Source organism: Lipotes vexillifer, unplaced genomic scaffold (genome assembly GCF_000442215.2).
Source record: "Lipotes vexillifer unplaced genomic scaffold, Lipotes_vexillifer_v1.1 scaffold459, whole genome shotgun sequence".
NCBI classification, from domain to species: Eukaryota; Metazoa; Chordata; class Mammalia; order Artiodactyla; family Lipotidae; genus Lipotes; species Lipotes vexillifer.
The window spans coordinates 727,388-743,858 of record NW_006769874.1 but is presented as its reverse complement, the minus strand read 5'-3'; the positions used below and the strand labels follow the sequence as shown (position 1 = coordinate 743,858).

The 16,471-nt window shown below is 51.0% G+C and overlaps 1 protein-coding gene across 3 annotated transcripts in view; it reads left to right on the top strand.

The window, feature by feature from the left end:
• The window catches only part of RPS6KA2 (ribosomal protein S6 kinase A2), a 369,352-nt gene that overhangs the window by 341,092 nt on the left and 11,789 nt on the right, over positions 1-16,471 (top strand). For all 3 annotated transcript variants that reach the window (XM_007445912.1, XM_007445913.1, XM_007445911.1), the window contains 4 exons: positions 4,087-4,217; positions 5,227-5,352; positions 14,411-14,500; positions 16,265-16,423. In XM_007445912.1, the coding sequence (XP_007445974.1) occupies positions 4,087-4,217; positions 5,227-5,352; positions 14,411-14,500; positions 16,265-16,423 (506 nt within the window). The remainder of the gene's footprint in view (positions 1-4,086; positions 4,218-5,226; positions 5,353-14,410; positions 14,501-16,264; positions 16,424-16,471) is intronic.

Genomic DNA, 16,471 nt, shown 5'->3' with positions numbered 1-16,471 from the left:
TTAAGAGCAGGCAGACCTCAAAGCCAGGGTTCTCTGCAGGGCAAAGCAAGGCAAAGTGCAAAGCCAGCCTGGGAGCAAAGCCCAGCATCTTCAGAGCACACTTGCTGCCTCTGCTGTCTTGCGGTGCATCATTTCCAAATTCTAAAAATGGCTCAGCCGAGCCTTATGCTTTTTAATTAAGCTTCTCTAGCCTAGCAGCTTATTTCCAAACACAGTCAGCTCTGATCTCATTAACTCCGGGGTGACTCTGGAGCTCTTTGCGAGGTAACAGGTACGGGGCTGAGACCCGAGTCCTCTCCCTCGTGGTCCAAGGTGCTGAAGGTGCGGTGGTCCAGGCACGTGAAGCCTCCTGTCACCTGGCAAGGTCTCCCTGGAAGAGCCGTGTGGGCCACCGGGTCGGCCGCTTATCTGCAAGGAGAGCTCCCACATCACGCAGCTCGTGGTGTAGCTCCCAGGTGTGGAAGGGCGCCCCAGTCGCCTTTCCCTCAAAATAAAATGCTCAGGAATAAAACCCACGTTCTCTGCAACAGCTCACCCCTCCAAGCCCCCAGCCACCTGCTCCACCATGAAAGCTTTAGTGTATTGTTTCCACATCAAAGTGACGTATCAAGACCAAGTAAAAAGGTAAAAAGTAGAAAAGCAAACACCCACTCCTGTGGCCTTTCCAGTCCCACTCGCCGGAGTTTTCTATATAATATGGATTTAAATCTTACATATGTACGTTGTAAGAAAAATTTAAATCCACGTTATATATACTTTATGTATTATTATAGATTTATATATATATATATAAAATGCCTAAGTGATAGAATTTATGTTATCATATTGTTATATATTGCTTATGAGTTTATTGTAATGTGTTTTAGTACATATATAGCTGATTTCACTTTGTTATACAGCAGAAACTAACACACCATTGTAAAGCAATTACACTCCAATAAAGATGTTAAAAAAAAGTTTTCAAAAATTAAAAAAAATTTTTTTTCCTACAGTGTGTACGTTCTACAGCTTGTTTTCTCTTTTTTGACTTGACAGACTATTGTGTCAGTTCACACAGCCTTGTCTCATCCCGGGTATCGTAGTCTTAACTAGTGTTACCTGCACGCATGAACGTTGTTGGTCTTGTGCATGGTTTCCTCAGTGGTGAATATTTAGGTTGTCTCCAGTTTTTGTTTGTTTGTTTGTTTGTTTTGCTATTACAAATATTGCTAAGACAAACATTTTTTTCTCTTTTTTTAGAGTTTTTAAAGATCATATTTTGTTTGTTTTTAAATTTTATTGACGTATAGTTGATTTACAATGTTGTGTTAATTTCTGCTGTACAGCAAAGTTACTCAGCTATACATACATATATTTTCTTTTTCATATTCTTTTCCATCATGGTTTATCACAGGATATTGAATATAGTTCCCTGTGCTATACAGTGGGACCTTGTTGTTTATCCATTCTACGTATTATAGTTTGCATCTGCCGACCCCAAACTCCCAGTAATTCTGTTCCCCACCCCCCCCTTCCCCTTGGCAACAGTAAGTCTGTTCTCTATGTCTGTGAGTCTGTTTCTGTTGTGTAGATAGGTTCATTTGTGTCGTATCTTAGATTCCACATACAGGTGATACCATATGGTATTTGTCTTTCTCTTTCTGACTTACTTTGCTTAGTATAATAATCTCTAGGTCCACCGTGTAGCTGCAAATGGCACTATTTTATTCTTTTTAAAGGCTGAGTAATATGCCATTGTATCAGTATATATCTACACCAAGACAAACATTTTCTACGTTTATTTCTAAGCACTTTTGAAAGTAATTCTGTCATACATATATATATATGTATAACTGACTCACTCTGTTATAAAGCAGAAACTAACACACCATTGTAAAGCAATTATACCCCAATAAAGATGTTAAAAAAAAATAAAAATAAAATAAAATAAAATAAAAAAAAAAAAAAGAAAGTAATTCTGTCAGATAAGTTCATAGAAGTCGAGTTGCTCTTCAAAAGACAGGTGTATTTTATACTTTGGTAGATAACTCCACTTTTACCTTGCAAAGATTATGGCAGCTTAGGCTCCCACCTACCACTGCAATGTCCAGCCGCAGCCAAACCTACGTGCAGCTGGTTACTTTACATTTTGCTAATTTGTTAGGCAAAGTGTTACCCCAGTTAAATGTGTACGGGCCCCCATTAGAGGGACTGAGCACCTTCTCAGGTAGGAGAGCAGTCGGTATCTGAGTCCTGCCCCCATTTTTCTTCTGGGCATGTTCCTTTTTTCTCATTGATCTCTGGGAGCTCTTTGCATAGTAGAGAGTTTGGTCCCTTGTCTGTTGTATATGATGCAAATATTTTCTCTCCACCAATCTCTTATCCTTTTGTTTTCCTTAATGATAAACTTGAACTGGGACCCATCTCAACAGCAGTCAAGCCTTCAAACAAATCGACAGAGCTTAGAGGGGTCACGATTGAAGGGCTCCCTGAGGCTCCCTGGGAGCAGAGCACCCTGCGTGCTGCCCTCGAGCTCCTCAGGCCTGGGGCAGGGGGGACAGAAGAGTCACCAGTGCCCGGGCCTGCGTCCCTGTGCCTGGTTCCTGCTGGCCTGAGAAACTCAGAGGGTGGCCTCCTCTGCCCTGGCCCAGGAGTGACAGCTCACCCCGAGGCTGCTGGTGGCTCTGGGCTCGGTCTGGAGTGCGCAGGGTAGAGGGTTGCCACTGAGGATGAACATCTAGTAGGTGATGATCAATGATTACCCTCAAGTGTTTGTGCTGGGTATTTTTGCCGTGTATCAAACCACTGGCACCACCCAGATTAAAGTGTGGTTTCATATGGTTCAGCCTCTGTGTAAGCTCCGTGTCATCTCATTCTCCAACACACACACTCACCACACACACACACACACACACCTCACAGCTGACACACCGAACACACGTGCGCACACGCCTGACACCGAACACACGTGCACAACCTGACACATACACACCTCGCACCTGACACACACACACCAGACACACACGTGTGCACACGCCTGACACCGAACACACGTGCACAACCTGACACATACATCTGACACACGCACATGCACACACCTGACACATGCACACACACCTCATACCTGACACATACACACATCTGACACACACCTGACACATGCACATACACACACCTGACACCTGACACACACACCAAACACATGTGTGCGCACGCACCTGACACACACGTGCACAACCTGACACACATACACCTCACACCTGACACACATATCTGACACACACACACCTCACATCTGACATATACACACATCTGACACACATACACCTCACACCTGACACACACCTCACACCTGACACATACACACATCTGACACACACCTCACACCTGACACACACCAAACACGTGCGCGCACACCTGACACACACACCGAACACGTGCACAACCTGACACACGCCTCACACCTGGCACATACACCGAACACATGTGCACAACCTGACACATACACACCTCACACCTGACACACACATCTGACACACACACCTCACACCTGACACATACACACATCTGACACACCTCACACACCAAACACACGTGTGCACGACCTGACACACACATACACACCTCACACCTGACACACACACCTGACACACACCGAACACATGTGCACAACCTGACACATACACACCTGACACATACATCTGACACACACATGCACAGACACCTGACACATATGCACACACATGCACATACACACACCTCACACCTGACACATACACATGCGCACACACCAAACACACCACGCACACATACACACACCTAACACACATGCACACCTCACACACCTGACACATACATCTGACACACACATGCACACACACCTGACACGCATGCACACACCTCACACACATGCACACCTTACACACCTGACGCACATGCACATACGCACACCTCACACCTGACACACACACACATGCACACATCACAGAGATTCACATGTGCGTGCATGCACATGCACACACACACCACACACACGCGCACACATCACACACCCACAGGGTTACCTCACCACGTCGTGGCTGTTGACTCTCTGGTTGTTTCCTGCAGACTCACCTGGCGTCCCCCCCAGTGCCAACGCTCATCATCTGTTTAGAGGATTCAGTTTTGTGGCCTCCAGCCTGGCGCAGGAGCCCTCGCAGCAAGATCTGCACAAAGCCGCGGTTCACCCCATCGTGCAGGTAATCAGCCCCCCGTGGTGCAGGGCATCCCGTAGAGCCCGACTCCGCTCGCCCCTGGCAGGTTGGGGCAAGGAGGTGGCCGCACTGAGGCGACGCGTGGACTGAGAGCTGTCTCAGCCGAGTTGGGGTGCATTTCCTTTGTGAACTCCTCCCCCCCGCCTCCCCGGGGTCATTGAGATGGTGATCTGAGCCGTGCTTCACGTTCGTCCTCAAGACAGAAAGAGTCCTGAGAAGGATGTCATCGTGGTGTGGCTGTGGCTGGAGACCCAGCAGGGCTCACGCTTGGGGGTCTCTGCTGTGCACAGTCGAGCCAGCACCGCGAGAGAGTGGCTGGGTTTGTGGGCACCAATCCCCATCTCGAAATGTAGTCTTCGGGGCTCAGTGAAGGTGCTGTTTTTATAAGGAGTTTCCCACCGTATAAATGCGAGCAGACGTAGAGAATCTCAGAAGGGATCATGACCACGTTTCCTTGAAGAGCCGAGGCAGGGCACAGCGGATGGCTTTGGACTTCCATGTTTCTCTCCCCAAGGGCCTCCGTGGAGACACGGCATGTTTAGAGTGGACACTTGCTGTGGCAGCGTCCACTGTAATGGGTGACGCTCTCTGCGCCCTTAGTCAGTAGGGTGAGGGTGGCGAGGGGGCGTCGGGGTCAGATTCCCAGTCAGACGTCGGCATCCGGACACTGCTCTGGACACCAGCATCAGAGCTGCACCCTGTCTCAGGGACGTCTGACCTCTCACCTCTCTTGGACCTTTGTGGGGAAGCAGGCAGGTCAGCCAACACAGGGTGCTGGGTGTCTGAGAACAGGGTCCTGACCCGACAGATGGGGAAGCTGGGTTGAGATCTGGAACCACGGCCAGCTAGCTCCGTGACTGTGGTCCGAGGACGCCACCACCTCCTGGCCTCCGTGTCCCCACGTGCAAGGGTTGAAGCCTCCTTTGCACCACACTCGGTGCCCTTGCACGAGAGGCCCCTGATCGCGCTCTCTGCCCGCCCGCTCTCTCTGCAGCAGTTACACGGGAACAACACCCGCTTCACCGATGGCTATGAGGTCAAGGAGGACATCGGGGTGGGCGCCTACTCCGTATGCAAGCGCTGTGTGCACATGGCCACAGACGCCGAGTACGCCGTGAAGGTAAGAGTGGGGCATGCGGCGGCCGCATCTGCAGCTGCCCAGGCCCCAGGCCCCGGTGGGCACGCCCAGCCTCGCAGACACTCTCCCTCGGCCTCTTCTAAGCTCTGATGCGGGGCCGTTCCGTTAACTTTGATATTAGGTCACCCATTAAAAAACTATTTTGCAAATCATGAATATGTTCTGCTCCAGCCGACGTGTAGGTACTGACCACCTTTAGTAACTTTCTACATAAAACACGCTGGAACAAAAGCTCTGGGCACTCAGCATTTTGGAAAATATAGAGTTGGGGGCCAGGCAGAACATTTGGGGAGGGAGGGGAAAAGGAGGGAGTGGGGGAAGGAGGAAAGGAGAAGGGAAAGGAAGCTACAGTCACCAAAACTTACATCAAAGAAATAAATAGAATCGAATATTTTGTAATATTTGCAAAACCTTAAGGAGAGAGCTGGTAGTTTTACCCTGAATCATCAAGAACAGAAAGCAGTAACAAGGAACTTCTCTAACCCAGTGGGTAAAACTCTGTGCTCCCAATGCAGGGGGCCCGGATTTGATACCTGGTCGGGGAACTAGATCCCGCATGCATGCCGCCACGAAGCCCGCATGCCAAAACTAAGATCCCACGTGCTGCTACTAAGACCCAGTGCAGCCTAATAAATAAATTAATACATAAGAAAAGAATAACAACTACAGCCCAGTTTGGCACTCTCTCCATCCTGCCGTCGGCTTCTGTAATCGTTGCTAAATTAAATATTTGATCTGGAAATCCAAGTTACCAGTTTCTTGCGTTTCCTGGTGCGTAAAAGCTGAAGCATTCTGCTAAAGTCATAATCTAATTTTTGTAAAAAGCATAAGTTGTACATTCTCCCTCCAAGGGAGTGAGAGCTGGTCTGTCCACCAGTCACCCACTCAGCTGACCTGGAGGCGCTTGAGGACCCAGGTCCCGCCGGTGGTGTCATGGTGACCAGACCATCCTGGCTTATCCCAAACTCATCTGGAGCATATGACACTACCCTGCTCTTCAAAGAACTTTTGGGGACAGATGGAGCCTGTCCAGCAGGCAGCCGTGTAAGAGGAGTCATTCCGTCCGTTGTGATTTTCCTAAGCTCTGAGAAAATTGTTCAAAACAGTGACGATGAAGCGATGACCTCGTTCCACCTCACCCACAGCTCATGGCCGCTCTGTGGAAGCAGATACACCCTCGTATCCACTGGGATGTCTGCCCGGTGCTTCTGGCCCTGAGAAAATGCTCTGCCCTGTCCAAAAAGTCACCAGCCCCCAAAAACGCAGGCCCATTGGTTTACTTTTGGGTTGGGAATTTGAGACTTTTTGGCAAGTTGATCTTGAATTGCTCAAACAAAAAATAATGTTTACATTGGAGGAAGGCTCAGTGTGTGGGTCCTTTGGGTCCATGGTCATCAGCCTGCCCAGTGTCTCAAACACGCTGAGGCGTGGGTGACGGAAGGAAACATCGCACTATTTAAAATTCCTGGGAGAGGGGGCTTGAGACTGCACGGGAGCCACTGGCATGTGGGCCTGATGTATTTTGGGATTTGGATCGTTGAGGAATTTTATTTTTTCCTGTCCTTGGGAGAGTTTGTAGGGGAGCTCGGGTGATGCCGTTCCCGTACCCAGACGAGCCAGTGATGGAGAGGAGACCCTCGTCCTGCCTCAGACGAGAGAATTTCATTTTACTTTAAATGTATTTCACATACTTTGTAAGCGTGCGTAGGCATCTTAAAATTCTTTCTGCATGTGTCATTTCTCGCAGAATTTCTTTAGACAGTTTATCAGGTGACCAGCAGCAGTCCTAGAAACAATTGCGGCTTCCATTGAGTGCAAAGAAACCCGTCTAGTGTTTGGCAAGCTCGCTGACCCTGATGCCTTTCTAGAAAACAGCCTGGTGCTGGGAGGTGTCTGAAAATAAATCCCCAGACAAAGGCAATAGTGTCTTATGTCTCCATATCCAGCTCTCACAAAAAAACACCATCTGAATCAGCTTTGTCAGCAAGTGGCTTATAACTCGATGCCCAAAGATCAGACCCCACGATGGGAATTTCTGGGGAATTTCAGCCCCGGCCTCTCTGGCAACAAAGCCAGGAGCTGTGGCTGCAACTGATGGAGAAAGAGCGAGCCAGGCGTCCTGTTTCTGTTTTACGAGCCTTGAAGTTCCCGGGGTGAACTGGGCAGGTGGACGTTACAAGGCTTTCCCTCATCCTCTCCGGGACTCTGGTGGGTCATAATTCATAGTCTGGAAGATGCTTGAACTACCCGAGCACAGGAAGAAGCAGAGACTTTCCAGTGAGATGAGTGCCCCGGGACCCAGGGCTGTTTCGGGGCACGTTTTAAGCCGCTCGCTGCAGGTTGGTTCATCCATCCGAGGGCAGATTTCCTTCAAAGATGGAAGAGCTGACAGGAGTGCCATGGTAAAGAGTGTTTAGAATGAGCCTGTTTGCTGCCCTAACTGCTGTAACCCACCCAGGGTCACTGTTCTGTTCCCTTTCCAGCGTCTTCTGGGTAGAACGTAGCTGAAACGTGTTTGGGCTTTTTTCTACTCTGTATCTTGATGGGCAGCAGTACCCCACTTACTGATGGAGGACCTAAGAAACTGCATGGCTCAGCGTGTTCTTGAATATAACACGGAACCAAGGGTGCCGTTCAGTGACTTGGCTGAGAGTGGATCCGTAAAAGCCCCATTGAGAATCAGCCACTAGAGTTTAGCATCACCTCTCTGGGCCACCACAGTTTGCAAACCCAGCTCTGCAGATTCTTGGATGGAAAGCAGTGTCCGTTTCATTTTGAGAGACAATCCCGTTGGGGCCTCCATCCAGCTACAGGGAGGGTTCGGGAACTTCCCCACTGAGTACAGAGCACCAGGAAGAGAGCAGGTCCCCAGGGGACTGCAGCCCTGTGGCCCGAGTACATGGGCTTTGCCTGAGGCTGTCGTATCGGGGTGATTTTGCCCCCCACCCCGGGGACGCTGGCAGTGTCTGGATACCTTCTGATTGTCACACCTGGGGTGGGAGTCGCTCCTGGTGTGTGGTGTACAGAGGCCAGGGTGCTGCCCTGCCTCCTGCATAGGACGCCCGCCCACACACCCCAGAGACTCACCCAGCCAAAATGTCTGGGTGCCGAGGTTGGAAACCCCAGCCGAAAGCATAGAGTTAAAGGGGTATCTTATGTAGATAAGTTCCAGCAGCTGGTATCCGGAGATGAGGTAGGGTTTTCCCTCTCTGTTGAGCCTCTGCTCACTGTTCTGGCAGCAGGAAGGTAATAGACCAAGAGCACAGCAGCTCCCACCCTCTGTGCAGGGGCAGGAATCCAAGTGCGGTCCTTCTGAAGGGACGGCAGTGCCAGCCCTTAACGGTCAGCCTCCAGACTCAAGGGTGTGGGATACAGCGGGTCTCACATTCTTGGAAATACCATTGTGTTTTGCTTTAAGTTTATGTCTGTCTTATAAGCACCTAATTTTGCACAATAATTATTCTGTCATCATATTAACCGCATCTGAGTTCAACTTAACCGATATACTTAAAGCAACCTACCCCAGTGTATTCCCAGGCAACAAGGTTGCTGGTTTGGCATTTGCTCTCAGCTGCATATTTATGCACAGGTCCTAAATTAGTGAGACCAGTTCTAGCTACCACTTAACAAGACCTTTAGGGCAGTGCCTACATGGAATAGCGACTCAGTAAGTGTGGGTTCACTCAGAGTCTGGGTCACTAGGCTTGGTGCCTCCCTTCTGCTGTGGCAAAACACCATCAGGCTGCCCGGGATCCTCCACCGGGAGAATCTGGCCTCAGAGGACAGGATGCTGACGCCCTCCACCTGCTGGGGCTGTACCCCCAGTGCATCTGCCTTGGGCTAGGATGGCTGAGTGAGAAAAACCGTGATGTCCTCTCAGACACATCCCAGTGAACAGATGTGTCCTACTTTCTAAGATCTCGGAGCTATTTCTTTTATTTTTTTTTAATTTTTTTACATCTTTATTGGAGTATAATTGCTTTACAATGGTGTGTTAGTTTCTGCTTTATAACAAAGTGAATCAGTTATACATACATATGTTCCCATATCTCTTCCCTCTTGCGTCTCCCTCCCTCCCACCCTCCCTATCCCACCCCTATAGGTGGTCACAAAGCACCGAGCTGATCTCCCTGTGCTATGCGGCTGCTTCCCACTAGCTCTCTATTTTACATTTGGTAGTGTACGTATGTCCATGCCACTCTCTTACTTCGTCCTAGCTTACCCTTCCCCCTCCCCATATCCTCAAGTCCATCTGGCTGCGACATCTGTCACCCCATTGATCGCCAGGGTTGACTCGGCTGATCTGGCTGGCTAGGCGGGTGTCTCCTTCCTCCCTCACCGCTCCATGTGCGTCCCTCCCGAAGCTGTGTGCTCGGTCGAAGAGGACGACCTTCCCCGATAGAGAAGGACCGTTCTTCGGTCAAGGGTATACGAGTAGCTGCGCTCCCCTGCTAGAACCTCCAAACAAGCTCTCGGAGCTATTTCCATGGGACAAAATAGCTCAGGAGTCTAATGTGAAACTCAGGTCCACCTTTGTCTTCATAGCCAGCCCCAGAGGCTAGTGGTAGGAGGTGAAAGTGTATGGGACTTTGAAATAAGCATGACATCATGCTGCATAGATGCCAAGGCATTAATGCACCTGTCATTTAAAATAAGACTGAAATGGAATCAACGATGAACTGCAGAAAGTAACCGTGATAGAGTAGGATTCAAAGGGGAGAGGTGTGTTTGGAAGGAAAAGATAATATTCTTATTTCATGAAAGGTTCTGTACTCACTTTACAAAAATTGCACAAGGTTTCATTTTTACTTCGGTTTTAGGTCTTTGTGGCTTGACATGATCAGGTCTGTCACTGCCATTTGCAGTGCATTTACTTCTAAACACTGCCATTTGCACAAACCCCCCTCTCCAGTGGTTTCCGTCTCGCTCACATGGAGCCCAGATCCTTGCCGTGGCCAGCAGGGCCTCGCAGCCCCGTCTCTGGAGCTCCTCAGGCCCCTCCTCTGTCCCCAGCCCTCTCCCGCAAGGGCGACACACTCTTCCCTGAGCCTAGAACTTCCCTCCCCAGCGTGGGTGCTGACCTCTGATGCCGATGTGGTCCTCCCCAATCGTCCTCGCCTTCAGTACCTTCTTTAGGGCTTTTGTAACCCCTGACATGCTTCGCAGCTCATTTCCTGTCTCCACACCCCCGTCATGGTGCTTGGTGGTGTCGAGGACCAATGTTATTTAAGAGAGAAAAATACCAGAAGTTCCCTGGTGGTCCAGTGGTTAGGATCCCGCGCTTTCACTGCCGGGACCTGGGTTCAGTGCCTGCTTGAGGAACTAAGATCCCACAAGCTGAGTGGTGCAGCCAAAAAAAAAGGAAAAGAGAGAGAGAGAGAGAGAGAGAGAGAGAGAGATAAATCAGGAGCTTTTCTTCAAATTCGAAATCACCTCATCCCCTTCTTTGGCTTTTTTATTGTCGAGTGGGCAGTACGACTGCTCCAAAGAACATTTCTTGTCTCTAGAATGCATTTCATTCTGCAGGGACTCCCCTATTCAGTACCCAGTTCCTTTCATTCGTTTTTACAAATTTTTTATTAACGCTTTTTCCGAGGCAGACGCAGGGCTAGGTTCCAGGCAAAAACAAACCTGTTCTCAGGGAACTCACAATCCAGCCATGGAGGGATTTTACTGATCACAGAACCAGAAGCCATAGCAAAAAGGGGAATGTCACTGAAGAATCAGAAGCTAAGGGAGCTTTTCTGTCGCTGTAGCCTTTCCTGTTGGCCTGTTTTATCTTCCAACGTGCAGACACACGCTTCTCTTCATTCAAAGCGCCACTTGCACGTTTGGCTCCGTCTTTTTCTGAGAGGCTCACTCAGGGATGGTTGGATGGATGTCACCAGCCGTGACCACATTTTCCTGGAGGGAAGCACAGCTGAGTGTCCTTTCAGGAGCAGATTTTTGTGTTATTAAAGTAGCAATAGAATCAGGTGAAAATAAAGCGAGATCCTTGAAATTGTACAAGAGTCTGTGTCATGCAGTCCTTAATTTTAGTGAAGTGTGGCTGATACACTCAGGGCTGAAGCTGGGCTGGCTCTCTCCAGAAGGAGCCCCAATTTGTATTCACAGCAGACCGTTGACAATTACATCGCGTTTCTGGGCTCATTTTCCTACTGTGTATGTAATTTTTCAACCAGAAAAAGCAATGGAATTGACAGATGCCTGACGTGAATAGAGCTTATTTTTAGAAGGAAAACTGATTGGCATGGAAATTTTAATTTTTTCCGGCAGGAAAACTTGGAGTCCTTTCTCTGTGTCATTTGTTTAAAGTAATTGAACAGAAGAGGGTATCTGTTGAATTTTACATACTCCTCTCGTGTCAAATATATCGATCCTCGCGACACGTCAGCAGAAACGCCCGTCTCCGGAGGGTGTTCGGCCGGCCTGTGAGCTCAGGCCACCTCTTGTCCACCTCGAAGCCCCACGCCATTCAGTGTCCAGGAGGGGAGCCTGTGCTGGAGAGAGATGGGGAAGAGGGAGATGGGGAAACGCAGAGACCAAAAGGCAGAGGGGAGAGTGTGTGGATGTAGTGAAGCCTGGGCCAGTCCTGCCCCCGCCTTCAGCCACCAGGAATAAGGATGTACCGATACTCACCTGCCCGCTTCACCTGCTGAGGAGAATCACGTTGTCTGCCATCCTTTGTTGGGGCCAGACTTGCTTCACGGACTATGGAAATATACAGCTTGTCAAACAGCAGCCCCGTGAGAGTCTGGTTTGCCAGCCCCGTTGGGTGCTGACCTGTGGGTGGCCTCCTGCTGCGGGTGAGGACAGATCCACCGTTCCTCCCCGCTTGTGGTCCGTCAGCATCATCTGAGCATCGTCATGGAGAGAGGAGGCCTTGCAGGTGAACATGTTTGCTGAGAACGCCTCCCTCGGTTTTGCTGCATAAGCAAGATTATAAAACAATACTGTTCTCAAAATACGGGACTCGATTAACCAGGGCTCGCTTGAACTAGAAGCCAGTCCCACAGTAGCAATCCCAAGAAATGGACCCCATGGAGAAATTCCTTCCTGGATGTGTCTGAACAATGTGCTCAAACCGCCCCCCCTCCCCCCGGCTCTCCTGTACCCCACAGACCTGGGCTTTGTGCTCAGGGACCAGTCATCACACCTCACTGCTCTGTGTCACTTCTTCCTGACCCTTCTCCCAAAAACATCCCGGAGAAAGATTTGTGGATAAAAACTGCCAGCCTCTGCTGACAGCAATCAGGATCACTGCGCTGGGTCTGAACAGAACTTGCTGCTGGGATTGAATGGCCCGGCAGGCAGCTGGGGCAGAGACGGTCCTAGAACCCTGTTGGTCAACATGTGATCCAGGCAGTGTAAGGATCTGCCCCATGGCCGCCTAGGCGTCCACATGTCAAGGCATCCCCTCCATCACCCACTGAATGAGCCTTTAAAAAAATCTCTAGAAGGATGCATTGTGTGTTGGCTTCTATCAATAACAGAAGTAATCCCAGTGTCCTAGCTAGAACTTTAGTAACAAAAGGAGGAAAGCTGTGTCAAGAAAGGAAGCTGGGACTTCCCTGGTGGCGCAGTGGTTGAGAATTCGCCGATGCAGGGGGCACGGGTTCGAGCCTTGGTCCGGGAAGATCCCACATGCTGCGGAGCAACTAAGCCCATGTGCCGCAACTACTGAGCTCACGAGCGACAACTACTGAGCCCGCATGCCACAACTACTGAAGCCACGTGGCTAGAGCCCATGCTCCACAACAAGAGAAGCCACTGCCATGAGAAGCCCGCGCACCGCAGTGAAGAGTAGCCCTGCTCGCCGCAACTAGAGAAAGCCCGCGCGCAGCAACAAAGACCCAATGCAGCCAAAAATAGACAAAAAATAAATAAGTTTATTTTTTAAAAAAAAAGGAAGCTTGGGTTTTTCCTTGTTGAACAACGTGTGTCATGGGGCTTACGGTCCCGGGCGCCGATGTCGTCAGAGCCTGGCAGTGGGTTTAAAACTGAGAGAAGCACAGGCACCGTGACCGTCTTCCACTGCAGTGAAGGGGCGGCAGGGCGTCGGGCGGGCAGAGCTCCAACACTGGGTCCTGTGCCACCCGAGCATTTAGTTCATCTAAAGAAGAAAGTGAGTTTCACGCAGGCCTCCGCTCAGAGCCTTGGACGTGATAGAGAGTGGAAGTGAACTTCCCTCACACTCTAGCAGTGAAATGACTGCACGTCGTCCACATGGCGAATGTTTTGAACTTGGGTGAAACTAATGCACAAAAACCATCCTCCTCCTCTGAGTGTCGTTTCTCACACACGTGCTGTAGCCTTCGCCTGAGTGGGGCCCCCTCCCCGGCCAGCTCCATCCCCGTAAGAAGCAGGAGCTGGGGCCCAGGAAGCTGTCCCCAGAGGTTTTAGTGACTATCCACCAACAGGTGACCCCCTGTTTCCAGCTGGGCTTTCATTCGTGACACCCTGTGATTGGAAGCCATCTGTTTTCATGGGGTAAGAGGATTTTATCTGCCATCCTAAGACCTGCGCTACACATGCCAGGAGGAGGAGATAGGAGCCAGAAGGAGCGTCCGTATCTGTAAGTCACAGCGCAGCCTCGGCACGCACGCCGCCACGGCGTCTCTTGGTGAGAACCACGCTGGGTCTCACTTTGTTGCCGGCCTGTGACCACCAAACAGGGAGAGAGACGCACAGCAGCCGGAGGCCCGCTTTGTCCGGGGCAGGGGGCACAGGCCGCCAGCCCAGAGCCTGCGCTGCAAGTGGTAGAAGGGCTCCTTCTGTTCCCGGTGGTGCCTGTGTGAGGTCCCCAAACCCTCCCTTCTCCATCCAGCCCTGTCATAGCTTAACATTAGTGTCTGGAGGCAGGTGCTCTCTTTTTTTAATGTCAGTCTCTTCTGCTCATTGGGAAAGCAAGGATTGCTGTGAATTACTAGGCAGTTGTGGATTATCGTGGTTGAGCTTGAGCCGGAGGGGAGGTGGGGCAGAAAGGGTCCCAGCCGCAGGCGCCAGCTGGAAGCCTCACGTCCACCTCTGTTCGTTTCAGATCATCGATAAGAGTAAAAGGGACCCCTCGGAAGAGATTGAGATCCTCCTGCGGTACGGCCAGCACCCCAACATCATCACCCTCAAAGACGTAAGCGCCTTCTTGCAACAGTGGTGTCGCTTGCGCTTTGTGTCCCTCCGGCTGGCACCAGAAGCCACCGTTGATTTGGTGCAAGCTGGCTGCTTGGCTCACCAGCTGTTCCTGGCACCCTGGAGCTCGGAGCCGGAAGGGGCTGCTGCCCGGACAGCTCGGGGTCACCCGGCAGCTGGGTAGCCCGACCTGCCGGGCTGTTTATTCACACCCCATTGATGGCACCCCACTCCTCCCAAATCACAGAATGTGCACGTGTGAAAGAGGAGAGAGAGCTGGTGTGGATTCTAATCCAGGTGTGTTTCCTCACTGTCATGGAGAGCATGGGGCCCATGAGATGGGCTCCAGCTCTGAGACTCCAGACCCGGAGCCCCACCCAACTCCCTTCGCTTTCCCAACTGAGCGATCTGTGGCCCTTGTCCCTGAAAGAGGGGAAGGGAGCAGGGATCAGTCACACTGGAGCCAGTTGGATGCACCTGGCAGCATCCATAGGGGCCTAGGGCTGGGCCTCTGGGGTCAGGTAGGGGAGAGAGCCTTGTCTTCCTCCCCAACCCCAGAGTGATCCCAGCATCATGAACCCAAAACCTCAAAATACTGGGGCCACCTAGGTTTCCTTTGGGCCCCATAAATGCCTGGAGTAAGAGGCCTTCCAAATGCCAATTCAATTCTGAGGAAAGCGTGAAACAGGCCTTGTGTGAACAAAGCTTAAAGTGAAGCCGAGCTGCATCCCTGTGGGTCACAGTCAGCTCCCCTGCACGAGATCAGTCCCCTTGCTGTTGCCTTTGTCGTGTGTACGCGAAGATCCACAAACAGAAATCAGCGAATTTGAAAACTCCCGAAGAGCTCTGACTGTGTTTGGGATGAGTGATGTCACCCTGGGCACATTCTCGAAAGTAGAGCATTTGATCATAAACTCAGAAATAAATACAACAAGATGAACTTTACATCCTTTATTGAGCTCCATGCCAGCCAGATTGTTTTAGTGATTTGTTCTGAAATCACTGACTTGGAAGCTAGAAAGTCACCGTATTTAGGTGCTTTGCTCCGTTTCTCTCTGGTTCTTCTCAGCACTTGGGCGGCCCCTCTGCTGGGCCATCGACCTGACAGAGACCCAGAGCTTGTTGGTTTGGTTTGTCTTTTAAGTTCAGGAGATTAACGCTAGTATGACTAAAGCTCTCTTTATCTACTGCTTTTCTGAAATAAAAGCAGACCAGCCCTCCTACCTCGTCTCCTCCCGGACTCCCAGGGCTTGTCCCCCGCACAGGGCACAGCAGCATAGAGGGCCCCCGGGGTCAGGCTCCCCACCAACCCCGGACCTGCTGGGTCCCGGCTGGCCTGTCAACCTGCTCGGTAAGGTTTGAAAAGTGCGGCCCTGGAGAACGCTGCCACCTGGGGCTGGGCCAGCATCCGCGTTGTCAGTCTCTGAACATCACTCTTCCGGAGGCAGGGCAGTACCCGGGTTCACTGCAGCTAAATCCATCCATGCAGCTGTCAGCCCTGCTGACCCATGCCCTGCCCAGCAGCAGATCATTAAAGCTGTTTTTTTTCCCAAGAAGAGCCTCGTCTGGCATGACTAGAAAATCCTCGCTCATTTTCTACAGAAGTCTTGTGTCTGCTCCCAGGGGAGTACTGGGACTCCAGGCTCTATGCACTGACGCGCCCCCTGCCCCTGCCGGCGTGGCCCCTCCTTCCCAGTGGCCAGCAGGCCCGCGAGGGTGACCGCGAGGTCCCTGAGGCCTGTGTGCTCTCCCGCCCCACCCCCAGGTCTACGACGACGGGAAGTTCGTGTACCTGGTGATGGAGCTGATGCGGGGTGGGGAGCTGCTGGACCGTATCCTGCGGCAGAGGTACTTTTCCGAGCGGGAGGCCAGCGACGTGCTGTGCACCATCACCAAGACCATGGACTACCTCCATTCCCAGGGGGTAAGGCCCCGCCCCGCCCCCGGGCAGCCCCCCGGGGAGGACAGAGGA